Here is a 26,759-nt window from a genome sequence, read left to right on the forward strand (position 1 = left end):
TGGTTCTTCAACAGCAGACAATGGATTAACAATCAGCCCTAAGACCGCTCTGTATTCATGACTTACAACAGTTTAATGAAGAGGGATGTCCTTAAGACACAAACCATCTTACAGTTATACCCTGGGCTATCTTCAGCTGGTGTAAAGCTGCACCTCAATCACCATCAGTTTAGCAGAATGCGATACTGTGACTTCAACATGATGCAATGCAGGAAAACCACAGCCATAGCCATGGCATAAACAACACTATCTGATCTGTCTGAACACCACATAAAAAAACCCCAAACCAACAAAAAACAACAAGAGGAAAAATATGTGGTGTGAGATAATTCAAAGGGCAGACGAAACTCCAAGTTATCTGAGGTAAAACTGGCTATCCTCTCACACCTCTTACCATTCACACCTTCTACCGCCCGGGTCTCAGAATATAATGGACAAGCAATACCAACAACACAGCACTTAAGCCATCTGCTGACAGGCTGTAAGCAGCATCAGGCCAGCTGCCGCGGCCTGTGCCCTGCCCCACGCACCTTTGGAGACGTTGTAGCCGTAGGCCGCGTACGCTGCCGCAGAGGCCGCCGCCGCCCCCGCCTTGGCCCCCGCCATGGCCGCCGCGCTCCCCGCTATTGACTTCCGGCTCCTGCCTTTGCCAGTGCCGCCCTTGGAGCCGCCTTTGGGACGGCCCCGGTTCCGACTGGACTGGCCTCTGGCAGCCAGAGATGTATCTTGCATTGAAACGCCTGAAGGAGGAAAGGATGTTGAACCAGTGACTCGTACAGTGCTCCTCAGCAGTGAGTGCCCCATCCAAGCTGCCTGCCAGTTCCACCAACACAGCTCCTATGCGGCCCCCACAGTAACAGGGACACTGCTGGCATGCAGCGATCTCATGAAAAGAAATTATGTATACAAAACTTCACTCTTCAGCAACAGTATCTTAACTGCAACTACTTGTATTATTATGAATCCAGTCTACAAAGAGGTGGAGCATTCCAAGTTCTACTTCAGGATGATGCATTTTCTTGTTTGAAGACAGAGATGCAATTATCTTCCATCTGCTACCTCTAATGAAACTCATCCAGAACTATGATTCTACTTATTTCACAGTGAAAAACTACAGTAATTAAAACCACTTGACATTATTTAAAATTACATTGCCCTTGAAAAAAATTATTTCAACCACCCACTGGAGATAAAGAACTAATTATTAACCCAATAGCAAATTCAAGGAAAAGCTTAGAGATTAATAGTTCTGTGGTTGTCTGTAATTTGGTAACAAACTTAAGGGTGAGAGCCCTCAATAACATAGGAACAAAGGACACAAGGTTTTGAAGTAACTAACATAGAAAAGAGGTAAGTGTGGTAAATGACAGACTATAAGCAGATTTTCTATCAAATCAGAAGTAACTTTGCAATGAAAAGGCAATTATTTTCCCCCCAAATCTTACCAACCATTCATATATCCTGGGTAGAATGCAGAAAACCTATTATCAGCTATGCAAAGTCATGGTTTAACAAATGTTAGTAATAAATCAAGGCAAGAGTACTGACCATTCACGGTGTCTGAAACTGAGCCAGTAATGGAAGCAGGAGAGTTTGTTGCCCTTGACTGAGGTGCTGAAGAAGCTGGATCATCCACAATCACAAGCATATCATTACTGCTCTCATCGGGAGGGATAGAGCCCATATGTAATTCACTGCTGATGGATATCTAAATGTGACAGAGAACAAAGCCATTAGCTCCTCAGGTTAGGAAAGGGTACAAAAATAGTAAGATCTTCAAAACCTATACAATCACAAGTAATTGGTACTTGTTCTTTCCTATTTTCTCTACAACAGCAGCATGAGCATGATACGTTATCTGCCTGATCACACCACACTTTATTTACAGGCTGAGCAGCAGTAAAGACCTGCACCCACTATTTAATTTCAATTAATGAAAATACATGTTAAGTTATGAAGCAAAAGACTAATGGGCTCAACAGAGATTTAAGCAAATTGCTGTTCAACTGTGCCTTTTCAAGTGCTAAAGAGAAAATAGGATTCTTAATCCACTACTACTGCTAATAAAAATCTTGATCAATAAAGGAACAGTACAATACAGAAATCTTAATTGATATGGCACAGAACAAAATACATTTGCTGCTAAAACCAATTTGTAATTCTTTACACACAGATGAAGGAAAACAAGATGTACGCCACTGAGAATTTTTAATTTAAATTCCAGAGGAGAAAAACCACAATAATTCAGAACCTGACGCAAGTGAGGAAGCAGAGACAGAGACACAGATGAGACTATTGAGGGGTACTTACAAAGACACTGAATGCAAGGAGCTATTTGAGGGATACTGTTTGGCTCAAGAGCAGAGAGTTCTTGCTATGGAAGATATTGTTATGGGAGAGGGCACATGGTTATAAATGTGAGCATGAGAAAGGCAGGGAAAAGGAACAAGAAAGCAGGAAGAAAATTAAGTGGGACTCCAGGTAAGAGTGGAAAAATCTCATGGACTGGAAGGGAGGAGTCAGGGGATAAATTTGTAAGAAAAGGGAGGCAGAGAGTCAAGGAAGAGGGGAATAATCAAATGTCAAATAACATGACGAGCTGTAAGACAGCTTATTAGCAGCTGTTGCATTTTCAATAAACTATTTTCATTTGCATGGTTCACCTTTAAGATGCATCACTTCCCCAGAAACTCAAAGCTCTATGAGAGCTAAAGTACCAGACAGCAAGAATCCTACAAGATGTAGGACCACAACTGAAACAATATGTGGGTTAAAGCAGCAGGGACTCTTACCTCACTGAAAGGACTGGGCATGGCAGAGTCTACACTAATAAAAGAGTCATCTCCATCAGCAGACAGGTTGGAGTTATCAGCTGAGGGAACAAATGGGATCACAAGGTTCATGTTCTCTTTCCTTCTCTTCCCATCCAATTCATCTTCCTTCTTCTTCTGAAATAAATGAAGTAATACCAGGAATGAAAAGGCAGTAAAACAGAAGAATGGGAACAAGCAACCCAAAATCTCAAAATCTAGTGCAGTATTTTAACTCAGGAATGCCATAGGAAGAATTTCCCAAAACAAGTTTCTGAAGCATATGGTAACAGATCCCTTAAGTGCTCCTTCTCTTGATTTCAGAAGGGTTTTGTTTGTTTTTCTTCAAAAAATAGCTGGAATGATGGAGTATTACTCTTACAAAATTACTTTGATTTCTAGTACCTTTTGGAGTGAGCTTGAAATACTTTACCATTACACAAAATTCCAATTCATTAATGCAAAGCTTCCCTGTCTTACCAACTGAGAATTTTCATAAGCTGGTTTTAGCAATGCTTTTTAAACAAATTAATCTTCCCAGTTCCATGGAAGCCTCATAGCTGTATGGGATTTACCTGTGTTTGGTGCTTCCTTTATATTCCCCTTTAGTCCTTGCAGAACAAAATCTTGATAAAGTCACCAATTTAATGATCAGTTGATTGTCAGGTTTATTTGAATAATTTTTGAAGTTGCTAACAGCTAAAATACAGGTAACTATGCATTACTTATTTTTTAATATCCCTCTTCTGTGTAAGGAACTCCCACAGACTGACTTTCAACAGTAAAAGCAAGAAGGTTCACTCATTAAGACTGCCTTGGCATGAAATGTTTCCACATTCCCTAACAGTGATCCTGAAGCTCTTCTGGCTCTATTACTGACACAGGCAACCTCTCTGTATCAAAGTACCTTCTCAGCATATTTTTCCCTTTTACGTTTACGTTCCTTCACACGATTTGTTTCCTCTTGCTGCCGCTTCTCTTCTTGACGCTGACGCACTGTTGGAAAAGAAATACAAAGCTGTCACCAAGACATTTCCTATCCTTTTATAAATCTTACAAGAAGTTCTTATTCTAACAGGACTGGGAAGAAAAGTCAGTTGTATTGAAACTAAAACACATTGAAAGCATTACTCCATTAAAACCTATTTGCTTCCAAGTCACTAAAAAGTCTTACAGGGAAATTCTTCTTTCAAGCAACATGAAAGTCTATGCCTCTAACTTCAAAAATATGATGAAATACAGCTCTTTTACTAATACTTTTCTTGTCATGACCCACATAGTTCTTGTCAAAGCTCTGTCATTCAGGAACAATGTAATGATCCTGAATGAATGCCAATAAAAACTTAAATCACATCATCATGTCTCATTTTGCACAACTTCATTCAGCTCAGCAGTGATATCAAACCAGCTTGTACTAACAAGAGTTGGCAGTACAAAAAGAGACAGGAAACAGAAGTTGTTATCAGCATTACATGTGTTTGTAGAGATAAAAACACAGATTTCATAAGGTAATGAAGTGTAAAATGGGGGAACTGCTGAAACACTAATTTCACATACATTTCTTTTCTAGCTCCTCATCATCCAGCAGAAGGCTGACCACCTCTTTTGGCTTCAAGGTGTCAGGTTTGAAATTGCCACCTGAAATTACCATTCGTTGAATCTAGAAGGAAAAAAACAAGTGAAGAAAAGGAAAGATTAGTCAAAGCCACCATGAAACATTTCTTATTACCCATTACTAAAAGTCAGCTGCAAAAATCCTGCAGGGACGTCTCTCTAAGTTAGACTTGATCCAATTTCTCTATCATACCAAATTGAGCAGCAAAATTTCAGGGTATAAAATATGAGAAGCAACTGAGATAGAAAGCAGAAAATTACCATCCCTTATGGAAAGTTACATTTTTTCTGAAGCAGTATGTAATAAAACACAAATTATAATAGTATTAATTAATATACTGTTGAACAAAACAAAACAAAAATACAGCAACAGCCCTCTCAAGTATTATTTACCCATTCAAATATTCAAGTAATTGCACAGAGGATCATGAAGATCGCATTTTTAATGGGTGCAACATTTTTAGTCTCCTTGACTGAAAATTGTATCGCCATCCTGAGTCGGTGTTGCAGTTTAAGCAATTCACTCAGCCTCTATTACTATATTAAAAACAAACCCAAAAGCTAAGAAGAGTTGTAACTTAACAGAAGAGAACAAGCTTTAATATAAGGCAATTTCAATGATTTGGATCACCAGCAGACTACACCTCATTTTCAGGCTGATTTCAGGTAACTCTAGCGTAGTATCTCAGAAAAAAATGTTTCAACAAGGGAAATGTGAATGCATTCAGTTGCTGCAACATCATGAGCAGCATCCAAGTAACACAAAAGCTAGAAAAAACTCCAAGTAAAAAATACATCAGAATGCTGTATATAGTGTACCTACTGCTACCAAAAACCATGAATCTCCTTAGTTACTTTCTTGCCAATGAGGTATCATGAGGTTTAAAGTTCCTAGTGCACTTATTGCTTGATGCTGCAGGACACTGAGCTTTTCTGGCAACACTGACACCTCAAATAATTTCCACTTGATTACCTTCCAAATGTCTTTAAAAAAAAATCAGCTGTTGTGTAACATGAGAAGAATCAGTAACTCTGACACAGCCAAGACAGAAGCCCTATTCTTAAAGAAGCCTGAGTAGTTGCACTGCAACATAAGAAACAATTTTTATGAAGCCATACTGTAAATAATTATCTTCTTTCCAGTTCATATGTCACTGAATTGCTGCTCTGTTAGAGACACATATTTGAACAAAGATACTTCCTTTTGTCTTCTGTCTCCCTGCAGACACTTTTTCTGTCTCTACTCATGTTGATACATGCTTTATGATACCATTGCTGTAACTTCTCAGTGCAGGCGAGTTCCTCAGTCCTACCTCGCTCTTCTCCTTGGCGCGCTGCAGGATGCGCTCCTCGATGGTGCCCTTACAGATCAGGCGGTACACGGTGACTTGTTTGGTCTGACCCAGCCTGTGGGCCCGGTCCATGGCTTGCTGGTCTACTGTTGGGTTCCAGTCACTGTCATAGAAAATGACCTGCAAGGCAACACCACAGGGATTAAATAGAAATACACGTTTAGAGCACCTGGTGACTAAACAAACAGAAATCCAATATACTGATAATGACAGAAGTTCAGTCGTGTTTCACAGAATTACAGCCTCACTGTAGGCTGTGTTAAACTAGCCTTGCCTAGTCCTGTGAAGTCTCTTCCATTGCATTTCAGGTGAATTCAAACTAACTGACACTATGAATGCTTCAACTTCCAAAGAACATCTTTAATATCTTTTTAAATAGACTTGATAGGGAGGCAAAAAATTCCTAAGTTTGTTATCACATTGAATCACTGTCATACAATTACTTACAGACTACAGTCCCCATCATGGATGCATTTTAGTGTTACTTACCATCATATCAGAATTTAATGAAGAAAGTAGTACTCCAATTTTTATTCAAAACCTAGAAAAAGTCTAATGTTTCTAGTACTTTGACTATAAAAAACTGAGATGCTACATTAAATTAATATTGCACTATTACTCTAATAATACTTTATGCACAATAAGCATCAAAGCCAAAAGCATTTAAAAAATTTTAGCAAAGTATTAAGAAAGTAACACAGAAAACCACTAAAAGTCCTCATGCAAGGAACCTGCCTGAGGTTCCATCTGTTTATTTCTTCTTTTAAACCCTGAAAATTCTACAGATATTTGTTTTCTTCTGATTTCTTGTGAATGACAGCAAGATAGGATAGGATATTTTTTATTCAGAGATCTTTGGGTTTGTGCAGCTACAGACTTGAGGTCAAATCTGCAAGCACACCAGGTGCAGGTTAGAATCACAAGAATAGCTGTTAATGAAAAGATGAATGGTTCATCAGTATTCCTTCCCTAGTGATTAGTGGCAGCTGCTCCAGAGTGCAAATCCTTGCAATTTACCTAAATCAGTCTGTCTTTACACCTCAGGGGAAGAAATTTATCCTTCCTGAGTAGCTGATCTTCAACTACAAATGCCTTCCTACTTTTATAAGCATTGCTTCATTCTTCTGGACACAGAAAAAAGGGTAACTGGTAACTATTCCACTGTTTCCTTTGCAACTGAACCTTGGGAGCAAAGGGTCATTCACACAGTGAATGCTGTTTCATCTAAGTGTCATTTGCACCTGTAAACCCCTTCAGTAATCCAACTCCTCTCTGGACCCTGGTACTGAAGTACGTGTGGAGTGGGAAGAAATTTCCAACTGTAAGCAAAAACTGTGTACCAAAATGTCCAATATTCTACAACTTCATCATCAAGATAATATTACATTGCAAACAACAAAGTAAACAGTACGTGCAATTTCACAATGTGAATGGCAGTACTAAAAATATTGATCAGTATGGGCAAGAGTTGCCAACTTTTGCACAGAATGACCACTTTTCCAGCATAAATTGTTACCAAATTTCACCCACCGTATCTGCAGCTGTAAGGTTAATGCCCAAGCCTCCAGCTCTCGTACTTAACAGGAACACAAAAATATCATTCCTGTAGAGGAAAGAGATGAAACCCCCTTAATTTTGTGCACAAACAAGGAATAACCACAAAAGCAATTTTTTGACCCATATGAAGCAATCAGGGCTATTTCTATTACTGGAACAGTTCAGAATGCTTTGTGCTGTTCATTCACAGTCAAGGAAAAGAAACACATGAAAGAGTGAAAGAAGGTAATCTACAAATGAAGACAATCTGAACATGTAAACATTCAATTTGCAATTGCAGTTTATTAATCTGCATCAAAACAAACCAGGGCTTGTTTATCTTCCCCACACTGGAAATTAGGATTTCATACACATAAAGAACAATCTATTGTTTCACAGAACTGACCCAATGTTAAAGAAATCTTGCCTTAATGATGCTCAACTGATAAAAAAAAAAGAAAAATAGAAGTCAAAACTGTGTAGATGCAAGTTCTGTTCTAAGTTTGGTGCTTTGAACAGAACAACCAAGGAGACAACCCTAGACGTAGCATGACCAAATACTGATGAAAACTCCAGTGATAACACCAAAATCAAAGTTTCTCCTAAGGTCGTGAACTGCACCAGTGTCTCTGCAGGGTCACCAGTATTTAGAAGTGTTCCACACCTTATGGATCTGTGAACAGGCTGACACAAACAAAGCAGACAGTACACTAGTAGGGACTCCAAAGACATCAACACATTGTCCTTCTCTGCTTAAGAGAAGTAGTCTGGAATGCCACATCCTTTTGCTACTACACTGTCTGAACAACTTGGCAAATGTAAAATCAGTGAAGTACCAGAAACTCGAGCGGAATGAATGGGAAGGAACTAAAACCAAGCCGTCCATCTTAAGACTTTATCTTGCAAATAAAAAAGCCAAAGGAGTCAACAGGTACTTGTTTGCACTGAGGGTAATCTTTGGCCAGGTAATCTCTTGTAACTATAGCGGGATGTGTGTATAGACAGTCACCTGAACATGCAGCTGTGATATGCTTCTGGATATGCCATATGGGGAGCAAAGTGGACAGAGCCACAGACTATGTGAACAAATTATCATGCCCCAGCTATGGATTTTCAGCACTTTGCAAGGATATTCTGCAGAATAGCTTAGTCTCAGTCATGCTTTTTTTCCTGGAAATATTTCTCATAAGTAAATCATGTATAAGAGGAATTCAACTATCATCTTAATAGGAATTCTTGTTTAGACTGGCTGACATACATTTCAAAGGGATTTCCTGCTGAAATTATTATTTTTCTTCAGTTGTTTTATTCGCTAATAAAACGAAATTCTGTCCGTTAATAAAACTAATTTTTTCACTTCTTTTGGTTAAGGGACCTTACAGGAGGAAGTGTGAATATTCCAGGAGGACATCATAACCTGCAAGGAACTTGTTTCTGACACCTGGAAACAGGCAGAAAGAAAGGTACTACATCGTTCTCTCACTTATGCACATGTTCAAATTTACTAGAAGATTCATCATTGCAACACAGTCCTTCAGGTCCATCAGCCTCCTGAACCAGTGACCTGAAAGGCCTTGACTCCTATCTTCAGCAACAATACTTTAGGACCACTAACATAAGGAATTTTCTCAAGTCTAGAATGTTGCTTTCACCCTGCAATAAGCAACTATCTATGAACCTGACTCCACCAAAATGGGAAAGTGACCTTCTTCACCTCAACATACAGGAAGGATAACCTTACTGTGAACTACCATACCAAAATGATGCTGTATCAAGCCACAGCTCATGATTAAAAGGAAACTTAATAAACATAAACATAATCATTGTAAGTAATGCACCCTGATTCACTTATTAAAATGGCCAGGATCCATTTTGGTTTACTAAATGAGAAGAGTTACACTACATTTCTAGCTAATAAAATCCCCATTTTATCTTTTGTATACTAGTTTAAGGTTTCTTAGTAAAATATGGTTAAATAGTTTGTTTTGCAGAAAACGAGGTCACTTTCAATACTCTAGCATATGCAAGATTTTCAGTCTCATCTTTACAGTGTCAATTGTCAAAGCATTTAATAACCATTGAACATTTGCTGCTTTTCTATTGAGCTTCCTTCTAAGCAACAGCCTATTTGTATTGGCAAGAAGTACAATAGGTGGCTACACTAAAACTGCTTCCAGTACTCTTTCACAGATTCATATGAAAACCACTGACTACTGGTCAGCAAACCACCAAGAAACTGTTTCAGATAAATGAGGTCAATTTGATATAAAGAAAAATAAGTACAAATTTCATTTATTTCCATTACATCTTACATCAATTTCCTAGGTACATGTATTTAAGCAAGAACACAAACTACATTACCTGTTCTGAAAATCTGCTACCATGTCCCTTCGCTCAGAAATCTTTGAAGAGCCATCCAATCTCATGTAGGTATGTTTCCTATAAACCATGTATTCCTGCAAAAAACATGCACAAAAAAATACAGTTGTTCTTGAAACTGTTCACTCTTGATTCTTGCAGAGCCCCTCGCCACACACAATAAAAACAGGATTGCTAATTATAACAAGGTTCCATAAACACATCAACAAATGTTCTGTAAGCAATACTTGATAATAATACAATCGAGAAGTTAAAGCTACGCAATCATATGTCAGCTTCTGCCTTTCATGTAAGACATAAATGACAATGTCAATTCAGAATTGGAGATACATTTGCTGTACTGCAGACCTGGTACATGCCTTCTCCTATAAATAAAAAACTAAACAAAAATCACTAAAATGGGAAGTTTGTTTTCACAGAGTTTACATTTTTACTAAATCCCAAGTTTTTACTGTGCAAGCAAACCTTTCCAAACACACCAATTGCATCTGCTCCCTGTCGTTTGTACACCATTTGACTGGTGGTTTTAAAAACCTGGAGCTGTATAATGTCTGTCCAGCCTGTGAATCTCTTGCATAGGAGAACACTGAACACTTACACTGGTGTGTCAGTCCACAGCTCCTGCCAAGCAGCAGAACTGAAACCATTGCCTGAGACACAAATCAAATGGCATCAGCTAGGAATGCTGATGAAAAGGCAAATGGTTTTTCCACTGAGACACATTTTTCATGCTCTAAGGTTCTCAGCATTTCTTGACACCTGTGCAACTATGAACAAAATCTGAATTATAGACAAAGTTCAAATAACCACAGAGTTTGTCTGGACAGACATCCTCTGGGGTGCTGAAAAGAGGCAACAGCTACTGGTTACACAAGTTAGTTTTAGCCATACTGGTGCATGAGTCTTTTTGAGGTGCTGTGAGTGCAAATGAAGACAGAAAGGAACACACAGTGCTTTAGCAGCAAGAACTATTGGATTCATCTTGCTCCAAGCCACAGTGCTCAGCACACACAGAACTGATGTGCTGTGAGAAAACATGGCAGTGCTTGCACTCTGATGAACCTTCTGACAGTACCATGCCCAGTCCTCCTTTTCACCTATCCTTCAGGGCTCCTGATCCCTTTGTGTTCTGCAGAAACAGTGGAAGAGCTGCCATATTGTAAGGAAGCTGAGAAAAAGACTGATGCAGAGGAAGCAAGCTTCAACATGAAGCAGATAAAAGAGAAAATGAGGTAAATAAAAGTGTGGAAATGGCCAAATCCAGACGTGGATTACCTCCATGAAACAGAGCTCATGGCTAGTAGGATTTCTGGAGTACAACAGAAGTTCAAAGCAGAGAACAGCTACTTCACCACACAGAAAACAAATCCTAATTAACTATTATTTTATTCCATTTCTATGACAGGTTTCTGCCACCAACTAAAACAAGACAGACAAGAGTTGTCAGGCCCTATGCCACCTGTTCTCCAGATCTGATAAATTCTTTGAGTATTATCACAAGAACCTTTGCCTTTCATTTCTTTGTTACTGTCTTTATCTGCCTTTATGATGATTCAACCTTTTGATCTTGACTTAGTCTTCCCTCATCCGTTAACCATCTTTTCATTATCTGTCTTCTAAAAAACTTCGGCACAAACAGAAGACAACTTACTTCATTCCATCAGGTGCATTTATCCTTATTCCATACTTCAGACATTTTCACAAAGGCACAAAGTGCAAAAGAACAAATTATTCTACACCTGCAGTGCTGGCATTTATTCCCCCAGGTCTGCAAACTAGCTTTGTACATTAGCCCTTAGCTGAGTACGGCAAGAATGCAGTGCTGCTAAAGCCAGTGCTCTTCTGGGCTTCCACAATGATACTTTCTCAGGAAAATGTTTTCCCTTCAAATTACTTCACAGTAAATAGAGAACTCTTCTGTTTTCATACAACTCATTACCTTTTGTTACAGTATAACCAAGGTATTTTACTTCACGCAGAACATAATCCAACCCCTCATCTCATGAATACAATCTGATTCCCAGTGAAACCAAGTTTCATTCCCAATGAAACTTTTATAGAAGAAAGCAATCAACATGGAGAGAAACAACCAAAATCTTAAAAAGTATGAAATACACATCTGCATGAAAAAACAATACTGAAATTATAATTTATCCTCTTCTGTTAAAATAAAATAATTTTCCTCTTTGTATTTATATCTGCCATTTTATAATGCCTGAACTATGCAGCAGCTCTCCAGCTGAAGCTACATAAAACAAACATCATTTTGTAAATTTGTAAACAATGTACTTTGTGCTCTCTGCCCTGCACAGATTAGGTTACTGCAATATAGTCCAAACACTGTTAAAAAAGACATTCTGTGTTTTTTCATATTCAACTAGGCAGATATATTTTGACAGATCAGGAAAAAAATAGATATATATAGATACACAGCTTTTGCAAGGATTTTCTTATTAATGGAGTCCTTACTTGATTTTGAACTTAACTTCAGCTTCTGTTACTTGGGTGGGGAAAAAGAAAAACAGAGGGCTTAGTAGGTGGCTTATTTGGATAATAAAACACAAGTGAAGCTGAACATTCAAGAGATGGAACAGCAAAATGGTATGCTCATAAGCCTTTCAAATTGAATGCTAAGAGAAAAGACAGAAGCACTAAACACAGCTTTATGAGCTTCATGGTGTAATGCAGGGTATCAACAAACCTACACCATGTCCAATGTTTGCCAAAAGAAGAGGCATACAAAGCAATGCTAGGCAAAGTGCCAAAATACAGAATTGCAACCATGCAAGTTCTGTTTTTCCTCACAGCAGCAAAAACAAAATTCAGCTTGCGATTTGTTATTGAACTATTAACTGCTGACCTTAAAATACTCTCCTGTTCATACAGAACTCATGACTTAGACAGCTATTGATTCAGGCTTCTAACTTTTTCTCTTCAGTTTACTGTGGAGAAGACAGTATCCTAGCTCTCTGATGGCACAGCTGCTCATCAAATAAAGATTTTTTTTTTTCAGAGGCAGAATGTCTGGTTTTAAATTATAAGTTATGACTTCATTCCTTATTTCTTTCCTATCCCATATGCCAGAGAACCTCCCAATGTTTATGAAACTTCTGCAAAGGAATCAGATATTAGAGGGAAATGGTAATGGTCTGTGAAATTACAAGCAACATAAACACTGTAAAATTTACCACTGTTCTCCCTCTTCCTTCCAATAAAAAGGCATGTAGGCATCAAATTAAAAAAGAAGGAAGCAGTTCAAACCAGGAAAAGAGGATAATTAAGCCATGCAACCCCTTGCCACAGGGCAGTGCAATTACCAACACATAACAAGGTGTTAAGATGCAAATGAAGAAGACCATGGAAGAAGAATCCATGTTGGACAACTGAGTATATAGGAGGCACACTTGGTTGAGAAACCCCTTAAGCTGCAAACTGCTGGAAATTGAGTGAGTAATGGTGAAGTATCAGTATTCTTGGACTTTCTGCATAACATCTGCTGTTATACATTGGTGTCAGCAGAACACTAGGTTGAACTTTAGGTCCAACTTTGTATGGCAGTTCTTATATTCTTATATTAATGCATTAACCTCTGGGTATCCTCTAGTATAGTAATTTTATTTAGGCTTTCTGCATCCAAATTATTGTACTTTCTCCGAAACAGTGTTGCTAAATCTCCATCTTCATAATTTGTCTTCTGTCAGCTATAGCTCTCCTACCTCCAGTAAGTCAATCATCCGTGTCATCTGGGAGTAAATGAGAACTCGGTGTCCTTGAGATTTCAGCCGTGTCAACAGAAGATCAAGAGCATGAAGTTTTCCACTGTCAGTGATCAGACTTTCTTTATCTAAAAAGAAATAGAAGAACAGGAGGTAATTAATAAAGCCAATCCAGATACATGCCACAAGTTATCTTCTAGGTGTTCCTAGCACTTCACTGCATTATAATCTCTGAAGCAGGGAGGTGTGATGGGAGAAACTGCAACATCCCTTCTAGCTGATACTTAAAATCACAATGAAAACATTAAGTTTTGTTTGCTGGGATGGGAGCACACCTATATGCTCCATGTGACAAAATCTCATTAAAGACTGGTCTTAAATATGGGCTCAATCCTTTTTCTGGACAGCCATATCCCTCACCTAAGGTTTTATTCTGCCCAGATCAACAAGCACTAAATGCCTTGACACCTGAAGAAATATTTTCCACTACACACATGAAAATGCTGTCCTTTGCACATTTGCTGCTACCTGCTGCTGAGCTTTAGACTTATCCTCCACAAATCAAACCCCTCACCTTCCCAGAAAAGAGCAGTTGTCCAGGTCACTGTAAAACAACAATGCCCTCACAGCACTGCCTTGAATTCTTCCCTGCCCTCCCCTTTTCTTCTTCTTTTGTTTTGTTTAAGAAATGTTTCCAGATGGCAATCTTTTCAGTCACTTCAGATTTTATACTTCATGTCCTGTCTATTTCAGCACTGCTCATGAAGTATTTTTCAGGAAGGAGATCTTCCTGTTTGTACATTCTGTACATAAACTTCAGTAAACAATACATTACTGTTGAAAGAGGATGAAGAGAAATTTTCTTCCAAAAATTATCTTTTGGAAAGGCCATTGATGATTCTCTATTCTTCTGGATGTCTGAACTTGGGTTTACAGCCAAAATGGAAAGCTGACAACTGCAGATGGTGCAGGCTAGTACAGAACCCAAGGATTTTCAGCATGTCTAGCAGGTAATGTTCTCTAATGCCTAGCAGGTAACACTTTTGCACACTTCCTCCTACACAGAATGAATTATTCCATGGGCTGAAGAGAATTCAGCTCTCTGTAAGGCAGTTAACTGTCTCGCTCAATATCCCAATTTAAAAAAAAGTTATATACAAAATTAATTCTTCCATCTGACCACCATGTATTTTAATATAACCAAAAGCAGGTTCAGACTAGTAGAAGAGAGGAGCACAGATCACATAACAGCACTCCTAAAAAGGTCACACAAGCACAGCAGGCAACACAGGCCATGAGTACCAAAGTGATATGGTAGGTGTGCAGTCATGTGGCAGAGCAGTAAGCAATCCCTGCAAGTACAGCTATGGTCTTGCTGGGTAAAGCAGGATTGCAGTTGCTCTGTTTCAAAAGTATCTTTAGCTTAAATATAAATAATGGACTTGAGGCTGGAATCTACATCAGAACATCAGAAAATGCAACCGTCTCCTTTCTGAAATTCAAAAAATTGTGAGTTTCCATATGGTTTAAAACAACTAGCTATTCTACTTGCTGTATAAAACAGTGCTGTGAATGCTCTCTCCTATGGCAATTTTAGAGCCATGCACCTGCAATTCACTCAAGTTGAAAACTCAAGACAAGACAGGTCTGCTCTTTCTTGCTTGTCTGCCTATCTAGATAATGACTGTATTTTCTCCTTTTGGCAGTGATGATCTTGCTCTGCCTGGAGCAAGAACCACACCATTGCTTAAATTGTTGACAACTACCTTAGGAGATCCATTAACTAGAGAGCTGAGTCAAGGAAATACTGTAAGGAAAACTAGAGCCCACACATCAGGCTAGCATTTGTTTTAAGTGCAACAGAATGTATAATGATGCACTCATCTCTAGAACAGCATTCAGTCTCAATTACATGTAAATCTTTAAGAGCTTCATGCATTCTTCTAAGGAAAACCAAATTTTCAACTTAGGCAATTAAGCAAAATGGAAATGAATTACAGCTACTTGGTTTCAAAATACACTTATGGAAGCCAAAGCCTTTGTTCAACAGCAGTATTTACTCTTTATACAAAATGTTATTATTTCCTTTAATGATAAATACAGCCATGACATTCTGCTTTCATTCTAATTGGTCAGCTTGCTATTTCAGAACAAATTATATTGAGTGAAGCTACATGAAAAATCTAGATATATAATCCAGATATAGTGGGAAACTAACATGATTATTAACCAAAAGCTATCTAACTGGAAGAAAACTCAGAGAATCAACAGGGTCTGTTCAAAAGTTAGTGTTGACAGGATCAGATTAACATATTAGCAATGCTCCTGTTTTTCTCACAAAGGCACCAATAGGTAGAATTAAGCTTTGCTGACTGGAAATGATGCGTGTCCTCTGCTGCTGGCTCCTGAAGTCTCCATTGTGTAAGTTACTATTTTTAAATCGCAATGAAATGCAAATTACAAGTAACGAATTTATTTGCAGATGATTTGAAAAGTTAGCAACTTGTTAATGGTTCATAAGTCATCCAACAGCTCATCAGTAGAGCAGACAGCACTGGTGAGAAAGTTTTTTAAGTTTTTTTAGGAGAGCAAAACAGTACTACCAAAAAAGAGATTTATCATCTCTGGAAGAGAAAATAATTTGTCCTTAACCTGGCACCTTTAAGCTTGCTATCCTGATGCCACTGTTTTTTCTAAGATCAAGTATTTTTCCACGCTGAAAGCCTGCCACCTAGTGCTTCAAACAACAAATTCTGGAAAATGGTAACAGAAAATGTGCTTTACTCATGCCATCTTCAGAAAACACCAGAATTATTCAAAAGAGGAAAAAACCCTGTGTCTTCCACCTCTAGTTTCTCTCACTTCTAATTTTCTCTTACCTAGGAGAAGGAAAAAAACTATTACCTTTTAAAAGAGGATTTCCAAAATTAGCAGTCCTACATGTTTTTACATTTAATGATCAGCAACAACTCCAAATGACAAATTCTTCAGATTTTTTTTTTTGGCTGCTGTTTAAAAGGAGCTTTTAAAACTTTAAGTCAGATAGAGGTCCTGTACTGCAGTGTCCAAGAGCTCTCCCTAGGACACAATTTTTAGGTTCTTCAGCACTTATGAAATAAACAAGAAAAAGGAACCAGACCAAATGGCAGTCAGTCTGAAAAAAAACCAAACCCAACTGCCTCCAGCCATGCTAGGATGTGGACATAAATTATCTACAAGGGGATACAGTGGGCCTGGGAAGAATAGTTACAAAGGATTATGACTCAGAATAACCTTTGTCAGGAGCTCTGGCTGATGACTGTAGCTGGGCTCAGTGCTCTCTGGAGAATGAGAAAAAGTGCCTCTGGACATGCAAAAAGCAGAGGAAAGAGAGATAAAGCCTGGGTTCCAGTTGACACCCCTGGTTCCCCTCCTGCCGGCACAATGGGGTCAGTGAGGAGCTAGCTGGCTCTCACAGTAAACAGCCAGCGAGGCCGGTGCTTTTTATCGATACTAAAAGGACTCAGACACTTCCTGCCATTTAATCCAGGACCATTTTTCTTTCAAAGAACAGGAAAAACCTCAAGAGATTCCCACAGTGATCACAGCTGAGCCTGCTGCCAGGGTACTGGGAATGCAGAGTCTGGGAGAGGACAGATCAGGGTTTAGGAGAGAGAGGTGTCCCCTTTCTTCTTGTCACCTATTTGCCACAGACCTTCACAGCAACTGTTCCATTTGACATCTGCTACTTTAGCCTTGCAAATGGCTCCTTCAGCACATCACTCACTTTCTGTAAGGCACTGTGCCTGCTTCTGCACCTATGAACACAGCTGTCCTGTTGTGGTGTGTGCTCTCTCCTCTTAGAGTAAGTTTAGGTTTGAATGCTACTTTCCACTTAATTAAAACAAAACTACTTTTTTACCCCACTTCTAGGTCCAACACTTCCTAAATTAAGGCAGCTTTATGTAACACACTCATCCCAACCTCCTTCTCAACCAAATTCTGTTGTGCTTTGACAACAATTTGCCCAACCTTGCACCTATCCATTCACTTCTGAAAGCTTCTTGTACCCTACCTTTATTCCTCTAAAATTTTTGCTGATAGCAAATTGTCCAGCTTAAAATGGAAATCTTTCAAGAGAATGCAGCCCTATCTCTTTTCTGCATTGGCTACTTTTCTACATTTCTCTATTCATGTCCTCTATCTTAATTTATCTCTTCAATACTTCCCACTTTTCTGCTACAGAGATTCATTTTCTTTTTCCAAGTAACCAGTAAACAATTAAGAGAATTGCTGAAGAAATTATAAAATAATCAGCTATGACTGAGTATTAATCCAGAACAAGCTCATGAATATTGGTTTCTCCATTTTTTACATAGAAATGTGCATGTGCTTCAAATGACTCCAAACACTTAAGAAAATACATTCTTAAACCAGCCTGTAGCAAGCAAAAGGCCACTTTCCTTTTACTGTACTAACTTCCCCTGCCAAACATCCTTGACCCAAAAGGGTCTGGGAATAACTTTGCATCTGGAAGTGTAAGCTGTTTTTCCTCTTGGCTATCTGTCAGATCTCTAGTACTTTCTGCAGAATTCTGCTTGTTGCTCAGGACCATCCTCTGACAGCTAAAGCATATCTGGCCCATGAAAGCCACTGCAGTACTGGCAAACCCTATGAGATCTTGGGTTACTTTAGTCTAATTCTAAGAAAAAACAGTACATTTATTTTACTGGTACACTGGTACCTTTTTCCCACTTTACAAGGAAATATGAGTAAGTCTTTATTTCAATGGAAATTCAGTAAGTCCCTCATGCTTTATTTTCCAGACTGATTTCCTCTGAACTTAGTCCTCAAACCTATCCTTCTCATGGTAGACTGCTAAAATTAATTCTACCCTTTTCACCAGGCAGACCAATAAAAGATCTTTTACAACAATATGAAGCTCTTCCAACACCTTAGGAGGCAAGGTACGTCTCTTAACTTTTCATGCAATCTTCCTATCTCCAATCTCAAAACAGTACTTGGTTGTGAGAGCAGATTGTGCTCTAGTAAGTAAGTCTACCTCTTTATAGTCATTTGGAGGACTGACATGCAAAGAGAGGCTTGTAAGCATTAGAAAAACCTGTGTTAGCTGTTTTCAGTATCCACTGAAGATTTACTTCAGCCAGAGGATGCAAAATCATGGTGTACTTTAAGATACCAGGTTAACTTTCACTCAGAAGAAAAAACAAACACACAGCCATCCCTAATCCTTCAAAAAGCCCACAGCCAACCATAAACTACCACCAAAGAACAGATGTCCTGATTTATCTCATCTCCATTCCACCGCAACCTCCAAACTTACCTGGTATCCTGATAAAAGACCAGCCGTTCTGAGGCCTGATCCCTAAGAGCCCTCCTGGATGCTCTGGGAAGAACTGGGAGCACTGCTTGAGCCAGTCAGCTGCAAGCTCAGGGGATCCATGGAGTACACACTGCTTTGCTTCCAGACTTCCTCCTTCCCTTAGTGCCCTGCGCTCGTATTCTGCACTTCGGTCATTGCAGTAGAACTCCAGTGGCACAGCTGTTACCTACAGGTAAAATAATAATAATCAATATTCCTGTTCACATTTCTCCCTGTCCCCAAACCCCCAGTTCAAGTACCTTACCACGGGATCAAATTTTAGAAGTCAAGTAATTATGAAATGTAGAAACAGAAAACAATCTTTGGCTGGGCTTAAACCAAGCAAAGATGCAACATCTCTCCACACCACAAAAAACACCATATGAACAACCAGGCACAGAAAACCTGCCTTTTGATAAACTATGCCTTCTGCCAACTGCTACACAACTGATAGCAAAACTATAGGAGTAATATCCTTGCTCTACCTCTCCTTTTGCCAAGATTTATTTCTTTTTAGTTCCACCCTTCACAATCAAGTATTTATCTCATTAGCAGAAATTACACATGTTGTCCTTAACAAGAATTCGAAATTAGGGAAATTCATAGATTAGAAATGAGGAAAAAAGGAACAGCATATTTCTTGAGCTTTACAGTTGCTTTGAATGAAGTGGGCACAGAAATAGTGCTCTTTTTCTTATGGCATTCTATGAATCCTATGCCCTCTTACCTGTTTCAGTATATACAACCCAGCTGGACAGACCAGTGTTGCAAACACAGGAAGTGTGATTTCATGCCATGTGAGCTGTTCTGGAACAGCTCCCTCAGTGTAACTCCCCCTTTTCTGCCCCATCCACCCAAATCTGTACAGAGTGGAAGGTGGTGAGCCAAACAGCTGAATGCCAATGGCTGCAAGGTGCTCAAGAAAAACTCTGTTCCAGCAGAAAAGGCTGGATTTTGTAAAATCTGCAGCTTTCTCATATCTCTCCCTTACCACAACAGGACAACAACCAAGTGAAACTGAGCCATGGTACACAGCAGGATGGACGGCTCTGCTGGATTTAACTTCAGATACTTCACCAGGAGTTAAATACCATGATCCAAAGTAAACACAATTACAACACTTTCATGCAAATATAAATGCAAACCAATTCACTGTCTAGCACAAAATTAAAAAAAAAAAAAAAAAAAAAAAAAAAAACCCCAACAGATTACCAACTTTCTATATTTTTTGAATGTAAATCTGTTTTGGGAAAACATTCTGGGGTGTTTATAAAATCTATTTATAACCAAGTTTACAAAAGAAAGCTAGTAGACACTTTTACATACTATCTAAAGACTTAATAATGTGTTATAAACTGACATAGAAATGAAAACAAATTTTACTATTAAGACAACCTTGCAATACAGGCTAGTAACAGAGAGGTTTGAAATGCTGTGACAATTTCTTCACCAATGTAAGAAGCAAATGTATCATTAATTTAGAAGTCATTGTTGCTTTTATTTCAGAAGTACAATGAAAAAATCCCCCATGTACAGTCTTGTAAGGTAAAAACATTGTCATGAATCCTAACAGCGTGCAAAATGACATTCCCTCCAGGACTGTGAAAAGCAATGTAACAAATGAGCAACAGAGAAAATGAAGCTTGTGAGAGTTTTCACATTTAAAAGAGGCAAGTGGGGCTGCATGGGAAGAAACAGTACAGGAGGCTTATAGGTTTTAATGGTGAACAGTAAGCCGTGGACTTCCTGCAGAACTGAGATTAGTGGGACAATGGGACATCTGAAACATTAAACACAATAAAAGAACCATCTTTGTATGGCAGATGAAAAGCTTGTATATTTGAAGGGAGTTTAAATTTTTCTTCCAGTTTACTCTGGTGTGATAAAATTGCTATATTGAGAGTAACATATACAACATTGTATTATGCAAATGAAATATTTTAACAGCTTGTCTAAATAATAACCAATAGATAGTTTAATTATTACCAGTTTTAAGCACTGCACTTTAGAACTGTAAGGTAAAGAGAGCAACCCATACCTCAGGACTGCCTGGTATCTTAGATATTGGCTGTACATCTCTGCACATTTGTCAGCTAACTCAAAAGTAACAGGAATTAAGCAAGGTTTCCTAGCTGTGGCCCAGACCAGTTTCACAAGAGTTCTCATAGGAAAAAATAAATCTCATAGAGACTTCTGTTTACAAGGGCCAAACAATTGTTTAAACAGATTATTGAGCACAGTTATAGCACTTAAAAAAAACCAACCAACAACAAAAAAGCATACACAATCTTTGCAATAATGGTAAAGCCACTGTTTTTCAAGATGACAAGAGCTATTTTAATACCTGTCTATGAGTCTTACACATAGCCACACAAAACACTGCGAAGTGAAACAGGGTGTATTAAGACTGAACACATTTCCTCTCCCTAAAAGGTACTCTTAGAGTTGCTGCTATCCTCTGCTGCCACCTGTAGTCAAAGCATATGTTTGACCTTTGCAAAAAAGGGCAAAACCTCTTCCAAAATACAAAATGTTCAAAATATTGAACTGCTAAAAACACTGCTAAAAACACTGTACATCACAAATGATGGTACAAACTTAGGTTGTTTAAGTTGTTTACTATGCACCATCACATTTCAGTTCACATTTCTACACCAGACAGACTGGAACAAATACTCTTTTCAAGCACAAACAACCTGCCATATTGATTTTCAGGACCTAGATTTTCCACCCCTAGGACAGGCAGCCACTACACACAAAACAGAGCAGACTAACTTCAGACACATAAACATATCCTATCTTCTGGAAAGAATACACAGATTTGTACACAGGATTTCTACAAGACAAACAAAGTCAGAAGATGCTACAAGCCATGTTTCAGTAACACCTCAACCTAAGGAAGAATTGGTAGGAGACAATCTTGACACAAACACTGTGTGCCTCAGTGCTATTTCTACACTAACAAGAACTACTCTTCCTACATATCCCAGGCAAAACTGATTGACCTCTGAGGACCCCAGACTACCTTTACCATCAGTTCCTTTTTTTTAGAATGCAGGCACGTATTTCTAGGGTAGAGTCCTGTATCTTTTGCATGCCCTTACAAGTGAAAACAAGACTTTTCTGAAATGAACAAAACAAAGTCTTTCATTCAAGTTGGTTCACAAGTTTGTTCACTCTTCTCTTTATTTTCACATGGCGCATTTTTTCAAATTTTTCTCCCCACAGGTTTGTTTTTCTGGTTTTACTAATAACAAAAGGTAGATTAGTCTTCAGTATTAAATCCTCTTCTGTCAACACATTATTGTCAAACTGATTGATTGTAAGAGTCATGGTTCAGAAATACATCAAAAATACAGTGATAGGGATGTATGAATGCATTTCCACCCTAAATTAAACAAGTTAGTTTAGCTAAGGCAATTGCAAAATGCTTCCTGCCTTTATCTTCATGCAAAGTTCACCTTTCTGACAGTGTGAGATGACCAAAATGGCTTCACACAGTATTCCAGTCTGTAAGGAATCTATTGAAATTAAACCAAACAGTATTATTCAAAATTTATTTAATTAGCTTCTTAATGACAATGCAAGATCCATCCTCCAAGTTATGTTTTTTATGATTGACACCTGTCTGTACTCACAAAAACTGCCTGCATAGAGAGAAGACTTACTCCCTCCCCCAGCTGCTACATAAACATACACTCCTATTTCCATCATTTGCTCTGTTAACTTCCCAAAATTCATCACGGATCAAACAACAACAGAAGACTATAGCTTCTGGGAACATATGTGCTCCTTCCTCTCTTTCAGGTCTTCTACACGCTTTCCAAAAGTTTCTAACAAGCATAAAATTAAATCTTTGTGCTCCTAAAACAAAAAGCCATGTCTACACTTCATCATTTTTGTACACCAGCCAAACCAAAACAAATAACTTTTTTTCACTAGAATAAACTCAGATACAATTTCTTTTCCCCTCTCCCTTAATTTGTAGCCTTCTAAGCTCCTCTCCACCCTTTCAGCTGTAGGGGAGCAATTCAACATACTCTTCATCCATGATACAAATTTAGGTACAAAGAGGGACAAATCAAAGGAATCTGAAGGTGAAGTGGCTTTCACAATTTACTCTAAGAATAACCTCTTGTTCTCCAGTAAGGCCATACATTTTAACAGAGAGGTGACATGTGGCTTTGAGCAGTTCAGCTGGATTCCCAGCCCTTGAGCTGCTGACACAGATAAATTCAGCTTGAGCAGCAGCAGATAGGTAATGAGCTTGCTTGTGTGAGGTCTAGCTTGCCATCCACCCTTCTCCAAATGTAAAAGTATAACTGCACATCATTTTATGAGGCCTACAGCAATAACTTCAACAGTGACTAAGAATATAACATCTGGATGGTCTGGTAATAAAATTGTATTTTGTCCAGTTTTGTCAAGATCCAGCAACATGGAATGCAATAGCCATAGACCTAATGAAGGTCTCTTGTGTCAACCAGGAAACTTCCACCAAAAGAATTTCAAAATTAATTTAACAGATGACAGAGAACCCCATGCAGTAGCACTAAACATCCAAAAGACCTAGAAAATGCCAACTTCAACAATCCTCATATACTGCAATTTGGTGATTCCTCTCTGGAGTGTAAGAGAGAAAACAAACACCCTTTTCAAAAAATCATTGCTTCCCAGCTCACTTTTGTCATCTGAGTTGACCAAACAATCACCTCATTCTGTGGTGATGACACCTACACTTCCCCCTTGGATTATCAATTAATATTTTACTTTAATATCTCTTCTATAATTGCTTTAGGTATTAGGAGAGAAAGTGAAATCTTAGAACAGCTCCTGTTGGGTGCATCTTACAACTTTCCTTTTCCCCTCAGTACACATTACAGTCACTTCCCCTACGAAAAACCACTATTGAATACTGTAGCAAAAGGATATCCTCACAACAGTTTTACCCAACCAAAAGAAAGTAATATATCATTGTGTTCCTAAGACACAATTCTACCAGGGCTTAAAACACAATAGAAAATACATAATTTACAACTTAACTGGGACTTACCCGTGGACTGGCTATGCACAGGAAGGACGGTAGCTCAGTCACCTGGCAGCATCGTACACATGAGGTAGCTGATCTCCTTCTATATATGACATGGTCTGAATAGCCAGTAACTGCTTTGCAGTGGCTGCTGAACACAAGGTTCTGAAAACAAAATTAAAATGAAGAAGTTAATACCTATGAAGAAATACTACTCTCAAACCTTGTATCCACTCGTGAGGAATACAGACAAAGCACATTCCATATGTATTTCTCTTTGAATAAAGAAAACTCTACACATCTTCTGTGGAGAATACGTGAAGAATCTTTGTGTAATTATCAGAACAATCAAATCCAGAAATGTTTGCAGTCAGAACAGATCATATCAACACTTGTCTTGATGCTCAGCTGGAACCAGAAACAAGTTTTTCTGCCTTTGAACTTTTGACCCTAGCTTTTCTAATGAAGGCAGTCCAGGAATATTCTAGTAAGTCTGATCAGGGTGTTTTCTAGCTATTCATTTATCTATTCTGAGTGAAAATTGAATTTTGCAGAGAGCATTATTCTGCACACAATAGGAAACTAGCAATAATTTTAGAAGCATTAAGAGGCATACCTCTCACTGCCATAGCATCACAGGATGTGGTAAATGGCAATTCCAGCACCTACGTTCACTTAAGTAAAAGGTAAATGGGATCTCAAGTTTTGCTGTTTTTCTGCCCCAGTTCCTAATGCACCAAAATTAATGGCATGCTACTTTTACTTTACAGAGCCTACCAATTTTATGAAATCCCAGTATTTGAAGTTGCAAACATCCAGATACATGATAGAAGCAGACACCTTGTACAGCATGTCGTACATTAGATATATGAATTTCTATGTATCAAAAAATGCTAGAAAACACCCACAGCAGGAGTCTATTATGGATAATGCATTCTGGGCCCTTTCATTTTCCTTCACTGGGCAAGAATGCAGATGGCAAGCACATATCATTTGGAACCTGCTGACAAGAGAGGAGAACAGTCTGACTGTACATACATGCCAGCACTACCTGCACTCAACCCTAGCCCCTAAGCACATCCTTCAGCTGCTGCCAGCGAGACTCATGGGCTGGAGTTGGCAAAAATAAAGTTCATACTCTGACTGAACATTTCCTCTTCTATATATGAAAGCTGAGAGCTGAAAGCTGACAATAGTCTTGCAATGACACTCAGCAGAGCTAAAAAGTACAGGTCAAAGCTTGGCCCACACTGGATAATGTGAAGTGATCCCAAAAACAGGCTCTTACTCAGCTGACAATTCTTAATCAGTAATGCTGGCTTAAGCAACAACTGCTTCACATGTTTTCTCCGGTCCTCACAGAGCCCCTTCTTGTTGGCCTAGCTGTCTGTATTCATTAAGATGCTGATCAAGATGAAAACAAACCCTTGCCCCTCTGCTCCAAGTGAGTATTGTGACATGCTTCACCACCTGGTAAAACTGGCCACGTGCTGAAACAACAGTGTGGGAATCACAGGGCTGGAAATACATGCCTGTGGACAATGGATATGAATGCTGGCTTACTCATCTGAGAACAGAAACAGTGGCAACAGAGCACCAACTCTGCTGCTAAAAAGGGCAAGTCCTTTCCCATATTTGTGCCACTTCCTATGCTAATTTTGTCTCCTCTCCAGAAGCCTCTTTGGCTACACATCTGAGCAAACAAAAAATTCAACAGCCATGAAAATACAAGGTTTTCTGCAGTTGGCTCATACCAGATGTGTTGGGGTATGCCTGCATCAGCAGACATAGGGTTCCAGAGCTGAGAGTAAAGAAAGGACAGCAAGAGTCAGAGGGGAAAGAATGAACAGCTGCTTTATCTCAAAGCCTCTCTCTTCCCCACCCCTGGACACCACACTGGGAGTACAGCTGATTTTATGAAGAAAAATCATCATTGCAGGCAGTCACAAGAGCTTTCCAGTAAGTCTTATGACAGCAAGCACTGACATGCTGATTGTGACCCTGGTCAATAGAGGCATTTGGTAATTATTTCCTGGAAAGTCAGAATACAAGAAATGGATAGAGAGGAAGTTAACAAACTGTAATTCCAAACCTATGCAAGTTTGTTACTTAATTCTCTTTTGGAAAACAATATCAAAGACCCATTTAAGATGACTTTATGGCAATTTAAGTACCTAGGAGGAAACAAATAAAGCATCAAGAAGGTACTCAAAATAAGAGAAAAATATTTGTACCTGGGCATTAATCTGCTTTGAGTGCTAGATTCCTGTGTACAAACTATGAGCAGGTCATATAAGAAACATCCCTCTGAATTCTGACATATGCAGCTGTTAAGTATTCATGAATGGAGCAGTCACCAGATATAACAGGGACAGTGGAAACCCATCAGCTTCCCATCAACCACATACATGGAAAAGACTGGGTAAAATTACAGGACTGAACACAGCCACAGCTCTGAAATGGCTCACATACTTTAGAACAACAAAGCAAAAAACCAAAGAGGAAGACTGCTAAAAGCCCCACATGTACAACTATGCACTCCAAACTAAGTTGAAAGAGGGTGTCCTATATTGCAAATAAAGCTGCACATAAATATGGGTGGTTGCTACCAACATCTTAATCCCATTAACACTCCCACATTTTTAATAGAAATAAAATTACAAAAGGAAAGGAGGGAAGGGTTCATGTAAACAGAGCAGATTTTATATTCATTTAATTCAATGCATACAAATGAATACATATCATGTGGAGGTGTTGAGCAGGGGCAATCAAGAGACCTCACACTCTGCAAGCAATTTCTGCATTTACATGATTAAACGTATCTTTAGACAGATGCTACTTCAATTTCAGAAATATCCATTAAAAATAAATGTGTCTCTTTTTCTATTGACTTATTTTCATACTTTGTCTCTTACACCGGAAATGCTGATCTGAGCAGTTAAGAAAAAGCTTTCCAGATTT

At 38.7% G+C, this 26,759-nt stretch overlaps 1 protein-coding gene across 4 annotated transcripts in view; it reads right to left on the reverse strand.

Moving 5' to 3' along the window:
• The window catches only part of INO80 (INO80 complex ATPase subunit), a 61,633-nt gene that overhangs the window by 2,026 nt on the left and 32,848 nt on the right, over window positions 1-26,759 (reverse strand). For all 4 annotated transcript variants that reach the window (XM_063159040.1, XM_063159038.1, XM_063159037.1 and 1 more), the window contains 11 exons: window positions 23,823-23,963; window positions 18,731-18,956; window positions 13,408-13,535; window positions 9,674-9,768; window positions 7,307-7,379; window positions 5,738-5,896; window positions 4,368-4,470; window positions 3,718-3,806; window positions 2,793-2,948; window positions 1,549-1,708; window positions 531-740 (listed from right to left, as the gene is read on the reverse strand). In XM_063159040.1, coding sequence (XP_063015110.1) covers window positions 531-740; window positions 1,549-1,708; window positions 2,793-2,948; window positions 3,718-3,806; window positions 4,368-4,470; window positions 5,738-5,896; window positions 7,307-7,379; window positions 9,674-9,768; window positions 13,408-13,535; window positions 18,731-18,956; window positions 23,823-23,963 — 1,540 coding nt within the window. The remainder of the gene's footprint in view (window positions 1-530; window positions 741-1,548; window positions 1,709-2,792; window positions 2,949-3,717; window positions 3,807-4,367; window positions 4,471-5,737; window positions 5,897-7,306; window positions 7,380-9,673; window positions 9,769-13,407; window positions 13,536-18,730; window positions 18,957-23,822; window positions 23,964-26,759) is intronic.

Source organism: Melospiza melodia, chromosome 6 (genome assembly GCF_035770615.1).
Source record: "Melospiza melodia melodia isolate bMelMel2 chromosome 6, bMelMel2.pri, whole genome shotgun sequence".
NCBI lineage: Eukaryota > Metazoa > Chordata > Aves > Passeriformes > Passerellidae > Melospiza > Melospiza melodia.